The sequence below is a fragment of the Narcine bancroftii genome, chromosome 7 (assembly GCF_036971445.1).
Source record: "Narcine bancroftii isolate sNarBan1 chromosome 7, sNarBan1.hap1, whole genome shotgun sequence".
Taxonomy (NCBI): domain Eukaryota; kingdom Metazoa; phylum Chordata; class Chondrichthyes; order Torpediniformes; family Narcinidae; genus Narcine; species Narcine bancroftii.
The window spans coordinates 12,283,924-12,308,284 of NC_091475.1; the positions used below are offsets into that span (position 1 = coordinate 12,283,924).

At 42.2% G+C, this 24,361-nt stretch overlaps 1 protein-coding gene across 3 annotated transcripts in view; it reads right to left on the reverse strand.

Annotated features, from left to right (window-relative positions):
- The window catches only part of LOC138738514 (interferon-induced GTP-binding protein Mx3-like), a 28,141-nt gene extending 4,065 nt beyond the window's left edge, over positions 1–24,076 (reverse strand). The window contains exons 1-11 of one of the 3 annotated variants that reach the window (XM_069888843.1): positions 23,801–24,076; positions 22,959–23,151; positions 20,460–20,597; positions 19,188–19,342; positions 17,964–18,102; positions 17,121–17,319; positions 15,229–15,307; positions 14,411–14,533; positions 10,931–11,075; positions 4,269–4,427; positions 234–310 (exon numbers count right to left, since the gene is read on the reverse strand). In XM_069888843.1, the coding sequence (XP_069744944.1) occupies positions 234–310; positions 4,269–4,427; positions 10,931–11,075; positions 14,411–14,533; positions 15,229–15,307; positions 17,121–17,319; positions 17,964–18,102; positions 19,188–19,342; positions 20,460–20,597; positions 22,959–23,148 (1,404 nt within the window). In that variant the 5' untranslated portion in view covers positions 23,149–23,151; positions 23,801–24,076. Of the gene's footprint in view, positions 1–233; positions 311–4,268; positions 4,428–8,032; positions 8,113–10,930; positions 11,076–14,410; positions 14,534–15,228; positions 15,308–17,120; positions 17,320–17,963; positions 18,103–19,187; positions 19,343–20,459; positions 20,598–22,958; positions 23,152–23,606; positions 23,700–23,800 lie in introns of those variants that run through there. The other 2 variants (XM_069888842.1, XM_069888844.1) reach the window with 2 other exon arrangements.
- Positions 24,077–24,361: the final 285 nt, after the last annotated feature.

Here is a 24,361-nt window from a genome sequence, read left to right on the forward strand (position 1 = left end):
ATGAATTGGAGGCAGAGACCAGCCACAGAATCACTGACACAGGAAGAGGCCACTCAGCCCATTTTGTCCTGGCTTGGTTTGGAGCAGTGGGAAAAAAAGGACAAGAAACAAGGTGTGGCTCTAAGTTTCCTCTGGAGAAAGCGATGGAGACGTAGTTGGGCTGACAACTTCCACCACCCTCCTGTCTCTCTGGGTACCGAAAGGCCAAAGTTTCGTGCAAATTGATACCATACCTTGGCAATTTTCAAAAGGTGGCAGAAGGCACTGAAATGTTGCTCAGCAATCTTCATAAAAATTGTTTTCGTGATTTCTGGAACAGAAGAGGAGGGGGGGAGATAACATTGGGGGAAAAAATAAAATCACATTTCTAAACTTTAACCATGATATTCTGAATGAACTCCAAGAAAATGTCAGAGTTTAGTTTCATTTGCTTTGGCAAATGATCTGAATGAGGCTCAAAATTACAAATTGATTGGATTTCACTTTTGACACATTGTTTCCCCTCTTGCTTATTTGCCCCACCCCTCCCCTCCATTCTCAGCCATGTCAATTGAAATGGACAACAGACCAATAAACAATGGAAATAAACTGATCTTAGGGTGAGAACGTAGAATGTTTGGCTTTACTGCTGGCCTTCTTATATCGTCATTCATCCTGTTGTTTCCCATCTCAAATTTCCAGAAAACAATTAAAGCAGTGGTTCTCAACTTTTTTTTTCCCACTCACGTCCCACTTTAAGTAATCCCTATGGCATAGGGGCTCTGTGATTAGTAAGGGATGAGAGTGGAAAGAAAATGTTTGAAGCCCACTGTTTTCATTCTTCCTCATTGACTCGTTATGTGCACGGTGTGGCGCTCTGAGGAGCTGAAGTAAATCACTGCCACCACATCGATGGTCGTTAACGACTGTTTTTATTCCAATTCAGCACGCCCTTTTAAGGGCAGCAGGAGCTCAGTCACCAGGTGCATTGTGACGTCATAATCGCTGCCCAGGGCACATGCTGAAAGGGATGCTGGAGTCAAGAAGAGACCCCTGACGATGACATCTCATAATGGCTGCCCCGCCACGTGGCGGTTCGCCATTAGGCTGTGCACCGCCACAACGGTTTCTTTACTCCAAAGGAAATGGGCCAATGACAATTTTTGTAAAGCAAAATATTTCAGTAACAATTGGGTCTAGAGGAGTGATTCTCAATCTTCCCTTCCCACTCACATCCCACTTTAAGCAATCCCTTACTAATCACAGAGCACCGATGGCACAGGGATTACTGATGTAGAGTGATACTGGCTTCATTTGATTTTACACAACAAATTTTAATTTTCCTCATGCAATATAGAAGGAAATCAGTTCTATTTTGCCTCATTTGAAACTGCTGGTTGTTTGTATCAAAGTCATTTGCATAAAAACTGCATAATATAACATATTACAGAGAAAATTGCGGCGGAGAATTCAGTTGTTCAGTACGCAGCACATCTGAAGTGGTGCTAAATCTGAAAATAGGAACCCTCACAGAATATATCTAATAAGGCCAAACTGGCCTGTTCTGTGCTGTATATGGTGATATCAGTGTTTCTCAACCTTTTTCCTTCCATTCACATACCACATTATGTACTCCCTATGTGATTAGTAAGGGATTGCTTAAGGTGGGATGTGAGTGGGAAGCGAAGATTGAGAATCCCTGCTTTAAACTCAACTGCTACTGAAATATTTTGCTTGAGAAGATTTGTCATTGTCCCATTTCCTTTGGAGTTAGGAAACCATGCACATATCGAGTCAATTAGGGACGAATGAAACAGTGGTTTTCAAACTTTTTCTTTCCACCCACATCCCACCTTAAGCAATCCCTTATTAATCACAGAGCACCTATGGCATAGGGAATACTTGAAGAGCTATATGAGTGGAAAGAAAACGATTGAGAACCATTGGGCTGTATAGTCTCGAAGTCTCCTCCACTATTTAATACAATCATATCAATCTGAGCTTCTCCTCAACTCCACTTTCCTGATTGTTCCCCATAGCCATCAATTACCCTCAAGTCCAAAGAGAGATTTTTCATTGTCTGGTCTCAGATACATACAGGTTTTCCTCAGATTGTGGCAAGGCAATCGATTCATCTAAACCAACTCCTCCATGGAACCACAGAACATTACAACACAGAAACAGTCCCTTTGGCCCTTCTCGTTTGTGCAGAACTATTTTTCTGCCTTATCCCACTGACCTACATTCAGTCCATAGCCCTCCATACCTCTCTCTCATCCATGTACCTGTCCAATTTCCTCTTAAATGTGAAAATTGACCCTGCATTTACTTCAACTGGTAGCTCGTTCCACACTCCCATGTTAGAAGTTCCCCCTCTAACATTTCCCCTTTCACCCTAAACCCATGTCCTCTAGTTTGTATCTCACCTACCCTCAGTGGAAAAAGCCCACCTATATTTACTCTATCTCCCTCATCATTTTAAATACCTACATGAAATCTCCCCTCATTCTTCTATGCTTCAGAGAATTAAGTCCTAACCTGTTTAACCTTTCCCTGTAACTCAGTTCCTGAAGTCCAGGCAAAATCCTAGTAAACCTCATCTGCACTCTTTCTATCTTATTGATATCTTTCAGGTAATCAAACCTGCAAATAATACTCTAAATTTGGCCTCAATGTCTTATACAACTTTAACATAACATCTCAACTCCTATTTTCAATATTTTGATTTATGAAGGCCAATATGCCAAAAGCTCTCTTGACAACCCTGTGATGTCACTTTCAGGGGATTGTGTATCTGTATTTCATTTCAGAAAAAGGTTTAACAAATTGACTACAAGCCTAAAGAACCTATTCCAGACCGGCTACATTGATAATTTCTCCCATTAAAAAGTTACGTATTCAATTTGTATGTTGCATTTTCTAAAGTAATTGAACTGTGTTTGGTTCATAGCTTTACTGTCAGACTTCCTTTTGATAATTAGTATTAAATGGTTAATTAATTTGCCAAGTAAGCCAGTGTGACTTCGGAGGGAAAATTGACTGTATAAATGCTAATGTGCAGACAGAACTTAGTTTGATCTGGCATGAGGCTTGGCACAGGAATGATGGGCTGAAGGATGAAAGATGTTCCTGCACTGGATAGTTTTGTCTTCAAATCTGAACTGTCTAATAGAAGGATAATTTAACACAAATCATTGACTTTTTGGTGTGGGCTAGGTAATTGAATTGCAGAGTATTCCTTGACAAAGGCTCAAAAACTTGAAGACATCCAATTTTAATATTATTACAAGCATTTAGAGAAACACAATCTTCTCAGGGATACACAGCATGGCTTTGTTAAGGGCTGCTCCAGCCTCATGAGCCTAACTGAGTTTCGAGGAGCTGACGTTAGTAAATGAAGGTTAGTCGGTGGATGTGGTGTCTATAGATTTTAGTCAGGCTCTTGACCAGGGCCTTCATGGTAGGCTTACTTAGGAAGTCATGGAATCCTTGAAACCTTGGTTGCGTGAATACAAAATTGTCTTGCCTACAGAAGCAGAGGGTGGTGGTAGACGGAATGTATTGTGACTGGAGGTTGAGATGAGTGGTGACCGGCAAGGATCCATTTTGGGACCCCAGCTCTGTGATTTTTATAAACTACTTGGACAAAAAGTGGAAGGTGGGTCAGCATGTTTATAGATGACATGAAGGAGGGAGGTGTTGCAGATAGCGTAGAAGGTTGTCATAGGTGACAAGGATATAGACAGGATGTAGAGTTGGGCAGAGGGATGGCAGATGGAGTTCAATCTGAATAGGTGAAAAGGTGATTGTTTTAACCCCTAGATTGTTGGAATCTAGGGGTTAAAACATGATGAACTTTGGAAGATCCAATTTGTGAGTGGAGCACATGGTTAATGGCAGGATTTTTAACAGTGCAGAAGGTGTCTATAGCAAGCATCAGAGGACATCTGTTTAGGGCAAGTGGAGGAAAGTTTAAAACATCTTACCTTTGATATCTCCCCTATAGAGTCGGGTTCCTGGAATGAATTGCCAGGGATGGTGGTAGAGGCTGATATAATAGGGACATTTAAAAGACTCTTAGATAGGCACATGGATGTAAGAAAATAGAGGATTAAGGATGTGCAGCATTTAAGTGTTTGACTGCTATGGAATAAGCACAACATCGTGGGCTGAAGGGCCTTTTACTGCACTGTGTTCTATACTCTAGTCCCCTTGATAAATATTCTTGTTAAGGAGCCTAATGTTCTTACAGTTCAAAGTTACACACCTTAGGCAATGCAGTCACACACCTGTAACAATCTTCAGCTTCTCAATGGCTGGCCTTTCCAGTTGGCTCAACTCATTCTTTATGAGAGATTCAAAGGTTTTGTAGTTAACAAACCCAGGCAGCTCTCTTCCACGATAAGATGCTTCATATTTGTTAATGGTATCATTCATGAGCTCTTGCACTGAAAGTTTAACAAAAAAATGAAAGATATATTCCACAATAAAACTGTTCTTTTTCAATTTTGCATATGATAATAAAGTAGGGATGGAGGTCCCTACTTTGACAACATTTTATTGGAGTCAAATGAGTGTCCTGTCTGAATGCATCATTGCATGGCATGGTAGATGCAAAGCATCAGACTGGAAGCCCATATGGAGAATCATCAAAACAGCTGAGAAAATCCTTTTCCTCTATTGTTGACATTCACCGGAAGCATTGCTTAAACAGGGCTCAAAGAATTATTGGAAGTTCCCTACCATACATTGCACAGGATCTTTGACCTCCTGGAAAAGATCTCAGTTGTGTGAAGTCAGGACAGCCAGGAGGACTTGTCTACACAGTCCATAGGGGTGGAGTTGAGGAAGGGAAAGGTGTGACCACACTGATGGGGTTGTGTTATAGACTGCCCAATAGTAAGAGAGAATTGGAGAAGACCGATATAAGAAGCAGATCGTCGTGATAGGAGATTTTTACTTCCCCAATATTCACTGGGACTCCCATACTGCAAAAAGACTGGATAGCTTGGAGTTTGTGAAATGTGTTCAGGAAAGTTTTTTTATAAATCAATATATGGAGGCACCAATGAGAGAAGATGCAATACTTGATCTCCTATTAGAGAACAAGAACAGGTCAGGTGACAGATGTACATGTAGGTGAACATTTTGGGTCCAGTGACCATAATGTTAGTAGCTTCAAGTTAATTATGGAAAAGGACAAGTCTGGTCCTCGTGCTGGGATTCTAAATTGAAGGCAAGCTTTGTGGAAGTGAGAAAGGATCTAGGAAGAATGGACTGGAGTATGTTATTTTATGGCAAGGGTGCATTAGGTAAGTGGATGGCCTTCAAGGGCAAAATTTTGAGAGTGTAGAGTTTGCACGTTCCTGTTAGAATAAAAAGGCAAAGTTAACAGGCACAGGGAACCCTGGTTTTCAAGGGATATTGGTGATCTGGTTAAGAAGAAGAGGGAGGTGTATTGCAAACGAAGGCAACAAGGAGCTAATGAGATACTCAAAGAGTACAGAAAAAAAGGAAGAAAATACTCAAGAAAGAAATCAGAAAGATAGGAGGCTGCTCTGGGAGATAAAGTGAAGGTAAACCCAAAGGGTATAATATATGTATAAAGGGTGCATAAAGGGTAAATGGATAAAGTGAAGGTAAACCCAAAGGGTATATAAAGAGTAAAAGGATAGTAAGGAACAAAATTGTGGTCAACTATGTGAGGAGCTTCTTGTAATGGGGGAGATCTTGAATAGTATTTTTTGGATCAGTATTTACTCAGGAAACTGGTATAATGGCATAAGAAGGGAAACAAACAGAAGAGTCATGGAACAGATGGAGATTAAAGAGGAAGAGGTGTTTGCTGCCTTACAGCAAATAAAGGTAGATAAAATCACCTGGGCTGGATATATTCCCTAGAACATTGTCCTTAGCCATGGGTGAGGTGTCAGAGGATTGGAAAGTAGTTCATGTCCCATTGTTCAAAAAGGGCTCCAAAAATAAACTGGGTAATTATAGGCTGGTGAGCCTGGCATCAGTTGCAGGCAAGTTATTGGAAGGAGCTCTGAGAGCCAGGATATATAGGTATTTGGACAGTTCTGGGCAGATTAAGGACAATCAGCATGGCTTTATGCATGGTAGGTAGTGTTTAACAAATCTTGTAGAGTTTTTCATTACCAAGAATGTGGATGAAGGAAAGGCTGTGGATGTTCTCTACATGGACTTTAGTAAAGCCATCGACATGGTCCCATATGGGAGGTTAGTTCAGAAGGTTATGACACCAGGTATTCAAGATGTTGTAAACTGGATTCGAAATTTGCTGTGTGGGAGAAAACAAAGGGTAGTAGTGGTGGTTGCTTCTCAGACTAGTGGTCTGTGACTAGTGGTGTGCCTCAGGGATCCATGTTGGGACCATTGTGGTTTGTTGACCATACCACTGATCTGGATGATAATATGGAGAAATGGATCAGCAAGTTTGCTGATGACACAAAGAAAGGAGGCGTCGTGGACAATGTAGAAGATTTTCAAAGCTTGCAGAGGGACCTGGAGCAACTGGGAGAATGGGCCAAACAATGGCAGATGGAGCTTAATGCAGACAAGTGTGAGGTGTTGCATTTTGGAAGGGCAAACCAAGGTAGGAGATATACAGTAAATGGTAGGGTACTGAGGAGTGCAGAAATCTGGGAATAGATACATTGTTCTCTGAAGGTGTCATCACATGTGGAGAGGGTTGTGAAGAAAACTTTTGGCATATTAGCCTTTATAAATCAAAGTGTTGAGATGTTATGGTGAAGTTGTTTAAGACATTAATGAGGCCAAATTTGGAATATTGTGTGCAGTTCTGAGAGGCTAACTACAGGAAGGATATTAGTAAGATTGAGAGAGTGCAGAGAAGTTTTACTAGGATGTTGCCTGGACTTCAAGAACTGAGTTACATGGAAAGATTAAACAGGTTAGGACATTATTCCCTGAAGCATAGAAGAATGAGGGGAGATTTCATATAGGTATTTAAAATGATGAGGGAGATAGAGTAAATATAGGTGAGATACAAACTAGAGGTCATGGGTTTAGGGTGAAAGGGGAAATGTTAGGGGGATCTTCTTCACACAGAGAGTAGTGTGGAACGAGCTACCAGTTGAAGTAGTAAATGTGGGCTCGATAGAGTGTTTAAAGAATAAATTGGATAGGTACGTGGATAGGAGAGGCCTGGAGGGTTATGGAATGGGAGCAAGTCAGTGGGACTAGGGAGATGATGGTCAGCACAGACTAGAGGCTGAACGGCCTGCTTTCTGTGCTGTTGTGTTCTATAGTACCATCAGGAAGGAAGTACAGAAGCATCAAAACCAGGAAAATAGCTTCTTCCTGCAGGCTATGAAATTGTAACACTGAGTCTCATAAATGAAATGAGTAAATTTTGAAATATTTATGCACATTTATTTTATATTTTAAAGTACATACTGTATGTAATTATTATGTGCTGTGTATTGTGTGTGTGTGCACCGCGGTCTGAAAAAATGTTGTTTCGTCTGGCTGTCCATGTGCAGTCAGATGATAAATGAACTTGAGTTGATTAGATAACTCACCTCCGAATCAAGCTGGGTGATTTAAAAAAAAATCAGTCCCTAAGTGCCATGATTATATACAACTTCTATATACCTATTGGTAGCTCACTGAATTTTTCCTAAGAATTTTCCCTGGTTTATTGGGAGGTGTTGTAATTTCTATTTTGTTTGATGTTTAAATGGAGAGAGTGTGTCTGTGTGTCACAAGTAACATTATTTTGGTCATGTGAAGTTTGTTTAGTTTAATATTATCAAGAAAGAAAATGTCCTTGAATCTGGTGATGCATGATGTCATGAATTAACCTAGATTTTGTGCAGAGACCCAGATTTCAAGATTTTCATATTACACGGAATTTGCATTCATTTGCTGTAAGGCAGAAAGATTGGTCATCAGCAGAAATTGCCAGAAGTGCCTCACAGTCAGAGAAAGGGATGCAAAAGAGGGCAAAGGTTTACATTTTAACCCTTTTGCATAAAAGGTTGTATCGCCAATCTGAAAACGGTCTTACCACAGTTTCACCAGCATGTGAACTTTGCCACCAGAGGAGAGAACGTCCCTGTCGCATGCATGGCTGCACCTTGCACCCACCTTGGATACAACAGAAAGTGATTGACGATGTCAAATGCTTCATAACCAGGGCTAACCAGAAACCGTGGTTGGATGCTGAGCTTAGCGGAGCTTGAGATGCTGCCTTCAGGGTGCAGAATGGCACTAGGATCAGCCAGGGCTGAATTCTCTCGTGCAATCTAGAAGGCCAAGTGGGCGTACGCACAGAAGATCCACAGGCTGCTGTGTGACATAAGGCATGTGGCAATGGATCACGACTCTATATGGATCACAAGTCAACCTTGCGAGTTAAGGACAATGACACCTCCCTTCCAGACAGACTGAACATCTTCTATGCCTGGTTTGATGAGAAGAACAGGATGATGCCAAAGACATTTCCGTGTCCCCTGTCTGATGAATAGGCCCCCTGCATAGATGTGGCCAAGGGGAGAAATTTATCCAAGATGAACCCACACAAGGCACCGGGATCAGACAACATACCTGGTCAGGTAACGAAGGACTGCGGAGATCAATGTCTTCACAGACATCTTCAATACCTCACTACAGTAGTTCATCATTCCCGCAGGGTTCAAGATGGCCACCTTCATCCCAGTACCCAAGAGAGAGTCAATATCAGGTCTCAATGGCCACCAGCCATGAGGAGTCACAAGTCCAACCCTCTGGCCGAAAGGGTCCATCTCCTCACTTGTCAGGAAGGTGAAGCAACAACTACACTAGCTCTATCGGGAGCATCCTGGCCGGCTACATCACAGTGTGGCAAGGTTGCTGCAGAGAAACAGACTGGAGGTCAATTAACAGGACCATGAGATGCAGAGAAGATAATAGGAGTCTCCCTGCCCCACATTGATGTGATCTACTGTAATGGAAGATTTAAACTGTGTTTTTTTACTTCTGCAGCTGCAAGGCTGAGAACCTGCTTGTTATTTAGAATCAGCAGACATAATCTAATTTACACCATGGGGCCCAGGATGCAGTTTTCTTTTATTGGTCGCAGACTGTCAGCAGACCTTGAAGATAATTAAATCATTTGTTCAAAGAGATAAGATCTGAAGTAAACAACTTTTGGGTAATATAAGCCATGGTCCCACTGCTGAAGTTTGAGACTCTCCAAGAGGTGGTAATATCTCTGAGCAAGAAGAACTTCAAGATTCTAACCAACGTCCCGGTCCAGGGAGGCGGAGAAGCTGCTACCAGCGCCCAGACAACCTACTACAAGTGTGCAGTTGTCGCCTCGCTTTGGCATTTGGGACCAGTCCAGGCATTGATAAGTATAATTGGGAAGGGCTCGCATATTGTAGTGTGAATTCAGCTAGCTATTTAGTAATAAAGACTTGTATAAACTGAACTGCTCTCGGTGTGTGTGTGTGTCTATTTTCTTTTGGTAGCTCAAACACTGTGACCAATCTAAAACGAACAAAATGAGAGGTACAAGTTTACCCAAGACATCAACCGGGATCGTTGTCTGAAGAGGATGCGCAAAATCATGAGGACTTCTTCCACCCTGCGCATAGCATCTTTCACCTGCTCCCATTGGGGAGGGGATACAGGAGGATCAGAGCCAGCACCACCAGGCTGAGGAACAGCTTCCTTCCACAGGCATTGAGAATGTTGAACAACCAAAGGAACTGCTCACATTAACCATCTGAGACTCTCAAATGTACAAAACAATATTTATTTGTATTGATGAAATCCTGGTCCTGACTATGTATGGTTTGTCGGTATGTATGTGTGCTATTTCTGGTTGTATGTCTGCATGGTTTGCACCAAGGACCAGAGAACATTGTTTCATCAGGTTGTACAATCAGATGACAATAAACTTTGACTAACTATGAAGATCAAAATGTCCTCTCCATTGTTGACATTTCAGATTAATGATCCTTCATCAGGACCTGGCATGCTGTTTTTACTTCAGAATGCATAGTTTATGCATTTTCTATCCCCTACGCTCAGTTTCTTGCCACATTTACTTGGATTAACTGCTGTTGGAATGATTTCCAGCTGGTATCCTTGATTCTGGAGTTTAAAGAGGATCTCGTGTTGGAGGGGTGGTGGTTGGGTTACTGTTCAGAGGTCAGTAGAATTGACATCTCTCCCCTTTCTTGATTTCTCTATCTCAATCTCAAGAGATGAACTTTCTACAGAATACAAAGGGTCTTCTACAAATCTGACAGGAGTTAGCACAGGTGGCTCCTATTTAAATGATTGGATGCAGCGTGTGCTTATTCTGGGCCCATTTGCAAATGACCCTTGCAATGCACAATATTGGGAAGTGGGAATTTGAGTTTCTACCTGAGCCAGTTGGAGATGTATTCAATTCAAAAGTGAGATCATACTGCCTACTGAAACTGTTTTTGTACAGGATGACCCAAAGCAAAGATTTCACCTTAAAAACCAGGATCATTCTATATCTTACTTCAACAATGAAGCCTCAACACTGCCGCCATCTTTCTGCCAGCTCCGACACAATCTTGGGCATATCCTGTTAGTTATCAATGAAGTCTCAGCGCTCCCCCACTGACACTGCTGTCAGCTCTGTGCAGGCTTTTAACGGCCCGTTACAGGAGCTGACAGTGGTTTATGTCATAATATCCAAATAAAATTTAAACCTTTTAAGTTATATTTTGGTATTAAGATATTGTGATTTGCTTTTAAAGGCATCCACTGGTCAGCAATAAGTCCAAGATTTGAGATTGTCTTGTGCAAAGGTATTATTGAAAACCACTATTTTAGGTGAAAATTCTAAAGTTTGTTCTATACACAAGTCGTTCTATGCAATGGCATATTCAGTAACTCACAATGGTCAGGTAAGCAAGCCAATGCTAGAGATTTTTATACTCACCTTTTGTCTCACTGTCACTCAGGATTAACTTCCAGTCCTCAAACTCCTTCCGTATACAGGTGATGTACCTCATACCATTTATCTTATCTTGTGGCTCCTCCCCTGAAGTCAATCGTTTCAAATGGGTACAGAACTGGTTTAGTTTCTGTGAGTAAATCACACATTTTCCGAAGTTGCAATTACAAATATTCAGGAAAGCTCTGATCCAAAAAAAATGCATGTTTATTGCTCAGACAGAAACCTCCTCCTTGCATTGGGTTTACATTCATACTGGAGGGTACGTGCTTCCAAGAGATGCAACAGGTGTCTCAAACATGGAATATACCAAGGGTAAACTGGGCAGGAAGTGTCAGTGGGTAGAGGCTATTGGGGATGGGTGGGGGGGGGGGGGCGGGAGTGTATTGAGAGGGAATTTTGGGAGGATACTGGTTCTGGAAGAGGATGGGGCTGAGTTAAGTTTAGTAGTCAAAAGGTTCAGTGTGGTGAGATGCAGGTGTGAGCACCAAGAAAATCATGCCTTTGGCTTCCACCCGGCTTTTGCTCTTTCTGATGAACCGCATCGCTCTTTACTGGGGTGGCACAGTGTTACAGTGCCAGCGATCGGGACAGGGGTCCATAGGAGCTTGCACATCCCCCTCCCCCCCGTGCCTGTGAGGGATTCCTCTGGGGGGGCTCCGGTTTCTTCCTACCACTCAAATCACATCAGGGGTTGTAAGTCAATTGGGTGGCATGGGCTTGTGGACCAAAAGGGCCTGTTAAGAGTGTTGGATGTCTAAATTTAAATTTAAAGGTTTAAGGCCCAAAATATTGCTCCCTGTGGATGCTGCCTGACCTGCCGAGTTCCTCCAGCACATTGTGTTGATCCTTTAATTTTCTGCTCTCCGCAAATGATGAAGATCAAGGTAGTAGAATGGGCAACATTTGCTAAGCCTGCTCCGGTAAACATCAGACTGTGGTCCTCATGCATGACAGAACACTGCATCCTGGAGGTAATGCTCAAAACTGAGATGCATCTTCAACGTGGCATCATTTTTGATGCATAATCATACATTTGGATACCAGTTATTGCATTGCGAATGAGGGAAACAAAGCAACAAAGAATTTTTGCTGACTAATGAAAGCCAAAGAGAATAAAACCTTCCTAGAAGGCAATAAATGCCTTGGACTTCCCATCAACAGACTAGATAAGGCTAATGATAATGGCTCGGCACTCGAATGTACACAAGAATTGAACGTGTGGCCTCCAAACATATTCCACATCCTCTGCACTCTTCATTCACAAGCATGTTAGAAACACATGAGGAACCAGGCCTTCTTTCTGGAAGCACACTACTGCGACGATAAATAATCAGATTTTCATAAAATTTCAAGGGGTATAACAGTATTGTGCTACCAGATGGAAATTCTCGGCCATCTACTCCAATTCTGGTTCTCTTTGTTTCCTAATCTTTGTTTGTCAATTGCTTTTTTTTAAAAAAAAAATTGTGTAACCATCATTTTCTTCACCCCATTATACTATGTTCTAGAAGTATTCTATGTAGAAAGATTCCTAATGTAATATTTGCGTACAATTTCGAGCTTCTGTTCTGGACCCAGGAAGATGGAGAGGAGATTCCATATGTAATTTGGCCTTTATTGAGTTTAGGGTTTCTGAGGCTGATCTAGCCAACAACTAGATTCAAAATTCCTTTTGTCATGCACAAAATTTGTTTACTTGTGCTTGCCTTGTAAAGGCATACAGAGGGGTGCCATTTGCCCAATGACCCTGGGAGCCATTTGAGGTCCCATCCATTCCTGCAGTGAACCCGAGCTCTACGCATCCAAGTCACTCTCCGCAGCTTTGCTTCCAAGCCCCCGACACAATTAGGAAGCTTTCAGTGCCCGAGCCTCTCTGGCCGTATTTAAGACAGAGATTGATAGGTTCTTGCTTAGCCAGGTCATCCAAGGTTATGGGGAGAAGGCCGGGCAGTAGAGCAGAGTGGGGAAAAATGGAGCAGCTCAGGATTATTTCTGGCTCCTAGGTCTTAAGGAGTGATTGATGGCATGGAATGATAATTAGATCTAGTGAAGGAGCGTGAGGCACCGTTGGCATCATTGGGGATTGGATCTGGAGAGAAGGTTTGGTCGGTAGTCTGTGGGCTAAACCACCAGGATTTGGGAGCTGAAGAGCATTTTAGCCAGTGGCCGAGGTTTGGGGAGGTCCTGCTTGAACCTCAGAATCAGAATTTATTGTCAAGAACAAGTCACAAAATTCAGTGTTTTGCAGCAGCGACACAGTGGAAAATTCAAATTATAACCATCTTACAATATCAAGAATATAAATAGTAGGGCACAAAAAGTATGCAGTGTCTTTGGTTCATTGATTATTCAGGAATCTGATGGCGGCCGGGAAGAAGCTGTCCCTGTGCTGTTGAGTGCTCGTCTTTAGGCTCCTATAGCTTTTTCCTGACGGCAACAGAGCAAAGAGGACATGGCCTGAGTGGTGGGGGTCTTTGAGGATAGAAGGAGATTTAATCATTTCTCCCCCCCCAAAATACATTTTAAATCTGTGCAGTTTGTTGCCACAGGCAGTTGTGGAGGCCAGGACATTGGGTATATTTAATTCAGAAATTGATTAGTTAGGGCATCAAAAGTAATGGGAGGGGGGGGGGGGTAAGGCTGGGGAATGAGGCTGATTTGGGAAATGCATCAAGCCATGATTGAATGGCAGGGCAGACTTGATGGGTTGAATAGTCTATTTCTGCTTTAATCTCTTATGGTCTTATGGGAGCCTTACTTGCTGTCAGCACTTCACTAATCCTGGACTCGATACCTCATTACCACAAGCCAGTTTCCAGCAGCCTGCAAGACAATGGCACCAGGGTTGGCAGTGTTGGGTAGGGTGGGCAATAGGGTTAACAGCCACAAGTATCCAAACAAGCTGAGTGTAAGGTCGAAAGATCAAATAATCTTTCATGATTGTGTGGACTTCCACTGGGTTGCCCATTTCTTTCTGATTATATGACAATTTTTTAAAAAGGCTATTTTAATGCAGGTGATTATAATCAAATCCATTGGCAAAATATTATTAAATCATAGTACATATTGGAAAATTCATAACTAGTAAAATGGAGGGTGGGGGTGAAAAGAGAAAAGAAGCAACTTGGAATTCAATTCATTCCCCTGCTTTGGTCGAGCCAGCAATCCCCGACTCACTTTTGACGTGTCAAAGCCTGGGTTCAGACTCCGGATTGTAAGCAGTGATTTTAATGTGAAATGAAAACCTGAAATTCAACTCTTTTGGCAGTGAACTTGTGCTTCCACACAAGGCAAATGACCAGAAACCTGCACGTGGTTCTAGCCTTGCTTAATGCTGCAAGACAGAGTCATTGTAACCCTTAGAAGGTTTTAATAAATTATGCAGTACTTTAGAATGTGGATGTTCAGCAGGTAAATTCATACATCGACCTGCTGCTATTGGCCATGATCCATGGGCCTTACCTCAATTATAAATGGAATTTTCTCAGTGTCAGACGTGGGGACCACATACGAGTATTTCTTGAAGGATTTCAGGGATTCATCCAGTTTTCTTTCAACCTCCTTTCGCAACTCGGGCAATGTTTTCTTGAAAGGAAAGACAATGCAAAGATCACCCTTTGTGAAGGGAAAGGGGAGCCTGCCCATTTTGACACTCACCCCTCAAGTCCATTTCCCATCTATTCCACAACCCCATTGCCCAGAAGGAATGCCTGCGTACGTTACCGAGCCTTCCTTGTTCTGCGTTACAACCCTTAGAAGGTTTTAATAAATTATGCAGTACTTTAGAATGTGGATGTTCAGCAGGTAAATTCATACATCGACCTGCTGCTATTGGCCATGATCCATGGAATAGTCCTCATCTCATTTGTGAAATAGAACCTGGAGATCTTTGATGTCCACTGATGAGATCAGACAAGTTTCAAGATCTTATCTGAAAGATGGCATCTCTGGACCAGTGATGACAGACCCTGAGCCAACTTGATGCTTCCCCATTAACATTCAGCAACTTTATTTTTCTAAAATGTTCTCTCCATTTACCTCAAGGGACAAAAACCTTTATAGAAAGATCTCCAAGATCTCCAGGGCTGTGGATCAGAGCTCCAATGATCATCTTAATCTGCAGATACCACCAGAAGCCCTGAACATGCTTGAGTCATACAAAACTGTATTTGAAGCTTTTCAAAATTACCCAGTGAACTTCAGCTAATAATTCTGAATTATTCAAAATGCAGCTGCCAGACAATGTCAATCAGAAAGGAGATGGTTTTATAATTACTTACAGTGATTTGCGCAACAAGTTCCTTTGTTAGCCTAGCAGCCAAACATGGGATACCAGCCTTTCCTTCCTCCAGAAGGTGCCTGGTTATTAAAAGTTTGAAAAATTCCATGATCAAGACTGATATATTGTGAGACAATGACAGAATAACTTAATAATCACAGATTTGTTACATTGCTTGTGGATCAAAAATAAAAGCAAATGGAACCAAGTTGTGAAATTTGGCTCAATGACACCTGTTGTTTGGAGGCTGCAGTGACAATTTGGTGCAAGCTTCTTAAGAGATGGCCCTCTCCACATATGGAGCACTTCACATGGTATGCCTGAGCTGCAATGTGCTAAGAATGCAAGGACTGCACTATCGAGCCTCACTTTATGCCAACTCTGGCAAGATGAATGACCTTCATCCAGGTCATTCTCTACGTGGCATAGAGAATTCAGTGCTTTCTTCCACATGCCCCAAGTTGTAAAACTTTTACTTGGTTCACCAATAATCTTTACTTAACAAATATCTGCCATCCTTACCTGATTGCATCTCATGGCAATGGAGCTAACTCTAGTCTTCTTAAGAGGCCAAGAAAGCCACTCAATTCAAGGGCAATACATGCTATTTTTATTAGTTCCATTCACATGCTGTTAATAAATTAAGGAGAAAATTCTGGGAAGATCCTTGGTACAGTATTTGGCCCGTGAACAATCCTACCACTGATTTTAGCTCTCTCCCTCTGGCCCAGGGAATAATAGTCTTTATCACTGAATCAGATGGCATTGGTGATAGACCGAGGTATATTCTCGAGGGAGCATATTGGACACTGTAAAGTTAAATGAGTACAGGATTTACACAGAGAATTGTAGGGCATTGGAGAGTGTAATAGAACAAAGATCTAGGACAGTGGTTCTCAACCTTTCTCACTCTCTCTCTCTCTCCCCCCACCACTCATGTACCACTTTAGGCAATCCCTTACTAACCACAAATCAGTTATTGAAGGCATCTACGGGAGACCCTGCCTTATTAAGAAGGCTGGCAACATCAGAAACAATCCCCATACGCTGGTCGCAACCTTTTCTTGCTGTTATCTTCAGGTGCAGAAGCCTATGTCCTGCACTTTTAGGTTCAAGAATGGTTGTCAACCAATGCTATCAGGCTTTTGAACTTCCTGTATGGGCAGGCAGAATTTCTACTTACCGGTACTGCAAAAGGAAACTGCACTCAAGAAGAAAAAAATACGCTTGCAAAAATAAAATGTAAACAAGGAAGTGCAAACCAGAAAGTAAATATCAATTTTTAAATAATGTGCAAAATAAAAGTCCTTCAATCCGTCTCTGAATGGTGGTCTCTCCACCATCAAACAGCAAATGTGATCAAAAACATTAAAAATTTAGATAAAAACTGCACATTCTGTATATATGCTTGTAATAGTAGATTCCATGTAGATATCAGCTCCCCTGTTTTTGGTCTAACAATCTGGTATTTTCCATATAAATCACAATAAATCAATCCCCCTACTTTTGGGACTCTCGCCTAGACCCTGGCCACCCACCCTCCAGAGCTCCCAAATGCCCCTACCGCGGACTCTTGCCTAGGCTCCGGCTGCCTGTCTGAGTTCCCAACGCCCTGAACAGGGACTAAACCAGCCCCCCCCCCCGGTCAGGTCCTGTCTGCCGAGCTGAGTTCCAACATCTCGAACGACACAAGTACTTACCACAGAAAGTAACATGCGTGCAAGAGTCGATCCCCTAAATTTTACCCTACAAATTAGTTCACAAAAAAACTCTACTATTACACATGTACATATGGTAACCAATCAAAATACTAGAAAGAATTAAGAAAATAGCAAGACAGTGGAGTTAAGTCAGTAAAAGAGGAAAATGAATAGAAAGGAAGTCTTCATTTACCCAAAGTGTTCATGTCCTTCAAAAAATTCCTTTTCCTTTAAGATTGCATCACTCATTATCATTTGGTTATTGATGTCCTTCTGGCCACGGCACTTCACCATCATGTAACCTTTCTTCAGCTCCACCACCATGTTTTGCATAACGTTGACCACACTCACCTCTGTTCCTTTGTCAATGAGGTCAGGTTTCGTCAAAATGCCTTCAGATTTCAGAAAAGAACAGAGGCAATAGAATGAATATGTTGGCAATGATTAGTAGAATCTGAGGATCAACTGTGAGGCTAGAAGCAATGGAAAGAAAACATTGGAAGCAGAAAACACGAAGAATAGTTGAAGTGAGCGGAGAAATTGAGGGAGAAGCCAAATAACTACACGAGAGAGGGAGGGGGAGAGAGGGAGAGAGGGAGAGAGTAGGCTTTGTTATATTTTTTTAATGATTTCATTTTTAAGAAGTTTAGGGTCAGGGTCAGAGGATACAGTGGTCACTGCCAAAGGCCTGCTTGAAGCATGGAGCCAGCTCTACCTCATTGTGCACCTGTCAGGTACGGCATGGATGGAGAGTCATGACAGGCGGGGGTCTTTTTCACAACTGGAAAAAGCATGGGTGGAGAACTTGAGATGCGAGATGGGGCAAGGAGGGTTGGCCACCAATGCCAAGATGTTCCCCCAGCGGTCAGAAGATTATTTGAAATGTACTTTTCTTTGCATCCTGCAGGATTGGACGCTGCTCCCTCAACTGCCGTTCGTCATTATTGCTGTATCAGTTGGATTGCCAGGATAGCTGGCAAGATTAAGCTTTTTCCTGTATTTCAGTTCACATGACAATAAATTAGAATCTAATTACCTAGAGTTCTGTCCCCAGAAGGATCCACTTCTTGAGCCATTTTCAGTGCTTCTGTAGTTGCAATGTCAACATTACATGGCACAACTACAAGGTTAATGGTCTCTTTTTTCTGAATGGTCAATTTAATTAGTTTCTTAATCTAGAATAAAGAAGACAACGCAACTGTGAAAAATATCACAAAAAGATCAGCCTCATCACATTCTAAGGCAACCGACTTTGAGTACAAATACCATGGAGACAAAGCAATTGCCCTTTTGCTTATCCGGAGAATTCCATTCTACCTTTTTGCTAAACGCTATGCGAGAGCATCTTTAACGCTCTTTGAATCATTTACAGTAACATTGCCAGTATCCCGAATTCAAGCAACTGGCAAAACAGAAGAAAAACACCCAGGAAATAAATAAACAGACAGTATAAGAACAAATAGAAGTTCAAAATTGTAAAAGTAAATTTTCTCCGAAGCAATAGCCAACCCCTTGGTGAAGATGGGGGCAAACATTCCTGCTCGTACCCTGCCCATGGCAGCTGTTTGAATAAGGCTGTGTTTCTACTATTCCAAAGTGTTTTTCTATCCCAACCAGTTAGTGGTATTTGTCTTTAGTAGTATATTAGTAAAGGTTTTATCTGTAAACTTGGAGTCGGGGAGGGGGCAGTTGTTAATTTTGATGGTAGTATGGATAAAACAGTACTTAGCACAACGCTGCTACATTGCCAGCGACCAGGGTTTAAAATTTAAATTTTGTAAGTTACGGGAATTACCGGTTTAAAGCGAACTTTACATAATTCAGGACCAGAATACTGATTTTATTTTTTTCAAATTACTTTACAGTTTGCACCATCTCGTCTTTCAACCACACCACCCCTCGTAACGTTTATTCTTAATGCAGGTGTATTAATGAGGCATCGCCGTAGGTGCCTGACACTCGGGATTTTACTGTTTATCATCACTAGATTGGTAAGTTGATTTGATCCAGTAAATCAGCATGGCATGCAAATGAGTCTCAGAGAATGAGCAAAATGTAGAGGAAAGAAAGAAAGGCCAACATTTCGTGATGCCGCGACATCCCTCAAGGAGGCAATAGAAAGAAATTGGAGAGATGGCACGTAGGCACTGAGGCATATAATTTGGATACAAGGATCACAGAAAACAAGGGGCTAATTTTCCAAGGTATATTGTTTCCTACAAGATGTCAATTCAAAACAGATGGAAACAAGACCCAGTACCTGGTCGCCAATATCATGTGGCTGGTTGCCAACTGCTACTCGAGCGATTCCTGGCAAGTCTATCATGGTTAGATCAGGAACATTGCTGGATTCAATTTCAAGACTGATCAAATTTTTACTGATTCCCAATCTATTCCCAATAATGGTGTTCTGGGCTAGAAAGAGATCAATTAATATGTATCATTATAATTAACAAATTTTGACAATAATTACTGGTATAGTGAATAGATGATGGCTTTTTTTCAATTTAAATTTTGAAATGTAGAGCTACTGGACAGTAACAGGCCCTTTCTGCCCATCAGCCCATGCTGCCCCAATTACACCCAATTAACCAACAATCCCTGGTATCCCTGACATTCCATTCAAAAGGAATGGGGTATAAGAATAAGGAGGTGTTGATGCGACTTTAAGGAGCACTGGTTAGACCTCATTTGGAGTAATGTGTGCAGTTTTGGGCCTCCTATCTAAGAAAGGATGTAGTGATGTTAGAGAGAGTTCAGAGAAGATTTATGAGGATGATTCCTGGAATGCAAGGGCTAACATGTGAGTAGCATTTTAATCAGCTCTTGGACTGTACTCATTGGAGTATAGAAGGATGAGAGGGGATCTTGTAGAAACATTTTGAAAGGAATGGACAGAGTCGATGTGAATAAGATGTTTCCTTTGGTGGGTGAGTACAGAACAAGAGGGCACAGTCTTAGAATTAGTTGGAACTAGAGGTGAGAATGGTTTAGCTCATATTGGAGTGGCAGAACACATGTGATGAGCCAAATGACCCACTGCTGTTCCTTGATTTTGCGGCATGTTTTGAAGGGTGGGATGAAACTGAAGCACATGGAGGAAACCCACACAGACACGGGGAGAACGTACCGACTTCTTAGACTGCGAAGAATTGGAATCTCCCCACCACCCCCCCCCCACCCCGGTCCTGATCGCTGACGCTGTGACAGCATTTACCCCAACTGTTATGCCCTAAATCATATTTCCCCTGACTTTTCTTTCAGAACACTCTCATGTGAGCAGATGGTGGGTCCGGTTTCAAAATGATGACTTTGTCCATTGTTGAAGCCTTGAATTTGCCGTCTTTACGAGAAATTAGTATAAATGCAAATTCAAAGCACAATATCAGTTAATGGTTGATCACTACATTTAGTTCATGAAATTGCTGGAAATCTTTCTAAATTAATCTTTATTTGTTATGATACGTCAAATTCCAATTCATCATTCATCCACAGTACATCTTGCAGAGTAATGTTTTGGAATATATGGTACCTTGAATAATTTCACCTTCCACCCGAGCCGCACTGCTGATTTCATTTGTATAATTTCCATAGCTGATTTTCCCCTTCCAAACATCATCCTTTTTGACATTTTTTAGTTTCATTTCCAGTGGGCAACGTGTTACAATTCCTGTGACAAGTAAAACATTGCTAGATAAGATTTGGAATGAGTATTAGTAAGTAATTAGACAATGGAATAATTTGAGAGGTGGTGATTGAACCAGTACCACAAATAAAAGCAGAATACAGTAAAACCCGTTATCCAGATTTTACACAACCGGCAAAAAAAAAGAAAAAATATATAATGAATAAGTAAAAGTTTAAAATTGTAAAAGTAAATGTTCTCTGGCACAACACATGAACCTTTTGTGAAGAGGGGAGCAAATATTCAGCTAGCTGAGTGACTTTGATGCATTTGAAAAAGATGCTATTTCCCAGGATGAAGACCTCATTGATACCACTCACTGTGGGAGCAACTCTCTTAAAGTGTCTCCTTATCCCTGCTTAGTAAAAGTCTTGACCTGCACATTTTTATTTTTTTTTGGGGGGGGAGGGGGAAAGAGAGTTAATTATCTATAATATAATTGTTTGTCTTTTGGGCAGCTCCGTGGAGGGGGAGGAACCTGCAGATGCAGTGATGGTTAAATGTTTTTAAAGAATGTGACTAAAAATAAAGTTAAATGCTTTCAGATTTATATATTCATGCAAATGAAGTTTGTTCAATGTAAGTAGAGTTTTTTTTTGTCTTTTAAACTGTTTATTCTTAATGCAGGTGTATTAGGTATTGTAAGAGTAAGTCTCAACCAGTGCTCCTTAAAGTCGCATCAACACCTCCTTATTCTTATACCCCATTCCTTTTGAATGGAATGTCAGGGATACCAGGGATTGTTGGTTAATTAGGTGTAATTGAGGCATTATTGGGAAATTAAAAAATCAGTTATCTACCAATCTCCGCAGGTGCTAGATACCAGCCATTTTACTTCATAAAAGACTCAAAGACCTTTACTGAACAAAAGTTAATCAGGATGAGAGAAAATAATGTCTTTCTCATTGGGCTTCTTATAAAATGTATTTTTTTTTTAAAAAATGAGTTAGAGATGGTTGGTCTTATGTCATAGAGTGAACAGCCTGCACATGGAAAGAATAACACAAGAACAGCTTAGAAAATCTTCTCCCAGCAACACAATGGTAATTATGCCTGCACTCTGCGGAAGGAGTTTGCATTAGAAATGAGCACATGATCAGACTGTGGCAGCATGTTGATTAGTTACTGTGGAATATTGATTTGCAGGCTAGGGTTCAAAACTGTCCGTGCCCACTGATAAATTTGAAATCCAAATAAAAAAAATTGTATGAAATGACAACAGGTATTAATAATCAGAATGAATCATGTTGGGAATTGTGAGAGCGGGACTTGGAACAAGAAGAGCAGTGTTTAAAAAGAACTGTAAATAATGAAAGATTAAATTGTGAGCAATTCGCATGAGAGTTTAGAAAGGCTCTGGGGTTTTAATATGAAGCACAGAACCATTTTCTAACACAGGTTTACACATTTTGTCAATTTATGCAGGCAGGTGGGAGATGTGGCTTTTTGTTTTTGAACAAGAAGACAACTGAATGGGGATGAAAAGGTTTTTGACTGTCAATCCTTCTTTGAAAAGGCAATCCCTACCATTGACTTGTAACCGGTTTCTAGAACTCATTAATTAACAAAGACCTGGTCTGGGTTTCCATGCCCTTTCCTTCTACCTTTTGAGGGAAAGATGTCTGACTCAACGGAGTCTCCATGTCGATGCCATCACGAAGAAGACTCACCAGTGTCTATACTTTGTGAGGTGTTTTGAGGAGATTTGGTATGTCACTGAAGACCCTCAAAAACTTCTACAGGTGGAGAGCATTCTGGTTTTTTTGCATCACTGTCTTGTTCGTTGGTGCCAATGCCCAGGTCAAGAAAAATCTCCAGAGGGTTAACTCGGACTGTGACATCACAGGCACCAGACTTCACTCTATCGAGGACATCTACAAGAGGCAGTGTTTTAAGGAAGCAGCCTCTATCCTCAAGGATGCCCCACCACCCAGGCTATGCCCTCTTCACTCGGCTACTATTGTTGGGGAAGGAGGAGGGGTAAAGAAAGGCACAGAAGACTGAAGATGAGCAGACAGCAGCACAAGAACAGCTTCTTCCCCGCTGCCATCAGATTCCTGAATAATCCAAAGATACAGCCTTTCTTCGACTTTTCATGCACAATTTTTATTTATTGTCGTAGAGTGGTTCATATGAATGTCTGCTCTATGATACTGCAGCAAAATGATTCATTTTGTGACTTATTCATGACAATAAATTCTGACAAGATGCTATTAAGATGGGATGAGGACTGTGTGTTCCCATCTTGCAACATCCATGGCTCTTTTACACCACTATCTTTGACCACAATGGGCTTTTGGGCCATATCTAAATCTACTTATAATGAGTGACTCCATCAACTCTTACCAGTCCCTCTGGGAAGTGACACTCCAGAGAGAGCTTCCAAGACAGAGCTCTTCCCAGAACTCTGATCTCCAATCACTGCAATAGCTGGAAGCCCGATATCCTTATCCACACCAAACGCTCGCAGCGAGTCAATGAGATCAATGCAAGGTCGTATCCCCTGATCAAACTGAGTAGACAAAGGGTTGTCCATTATCTGGAGGGAGAGAGAGAGAGAGACACCACCTTTTACAACAATTCCCAAACTAAAAAGATTTGTAAAATGCTGTTGGTTTAACAGTCATTGTAGCTAATCCCAAGGTTGGCCCCCATCCCCGTCCCGAGTCACGGCGTTCTCCTCTTCCCCCCAAATATTGCTGCTCACTGTTCCCCCACGTCCCCCCCACCCCACCCTCTCCCCCGCTGCTCGCCCCCCACCCCACCCTCTCCCCCGCTGCTCGCCCCCCCACCCCACCCTCTCCCCCGCTGCTCGCCCCCCCACCCCACCCTCTCCCCCGCTGCTCGCCCCCCCACCCCACCATCTCCCCCGCTGCTCGCCCCCCACCACACCCTCTCCCCTGCTGCTCGCCCCCCCACCCCACCCTCTCCCCCGCTGCTCGCCCCCCCACCCCACCCTCTCCCCCGCTGCTCGCCCCCACCCCCCACCTTTACCTTCACCTCCCAAGCAACAGGGAGAACAAAGTTTGACAACAGGGAAACAGCAAATTCATTCACTTGGAAACATGATGGAACTTCCATAAATCACTGCTCAATGGACGCGGGGGCGGGATTCCTAACCCTTAAACCCTTAAACCCTTAACCCCACCCCACCCCACCCCACCCCACCCCACCCAACCAACTTGTACCTCGTCTGTCCGTGGTCCTTAGAATTACAACATCTCTGGTCCAAGACGAGGGGTTTTTATGCTCCCCAGAGCCGGCGTCACCAGTGAAACGACCAGCCTCCCTGTTACGTTTCACATGAAAACGAAAAGCTCTGTTTCTTAACAAGTTGACAGAGAATCGAAACCAAAAGATTCTCAGCAGCGAGAGCCCTGAATCCGGCTCTTCAGCGATAAACGAAACTCAACAGCCTGCATCTCCAGCACAGAACTTTTCCCTGAACTCTGGTCTCCATTCGCCCCCCCCCCCCCCACCCAAACACACACACACACACACACATATGTATTATCCCTGCAGGAGCAGATGAGACACTCCGTGATGAGTGGCTTAATTTCGCAATCTGAACTCTATCCGCATTCTATGGCCTCTTCAGAACCAGCAGAGCTTGAACATCTTTCAAAGAACACAACTCAATCAAAGGAGCAGCTTATTTGGCCGACACTGCACCTTCGCTGCCTTCACCACCAGCACACAGTATCTGCAGAATGCATCATCTACAAATTCATCTACAGTATCGTGGGAGT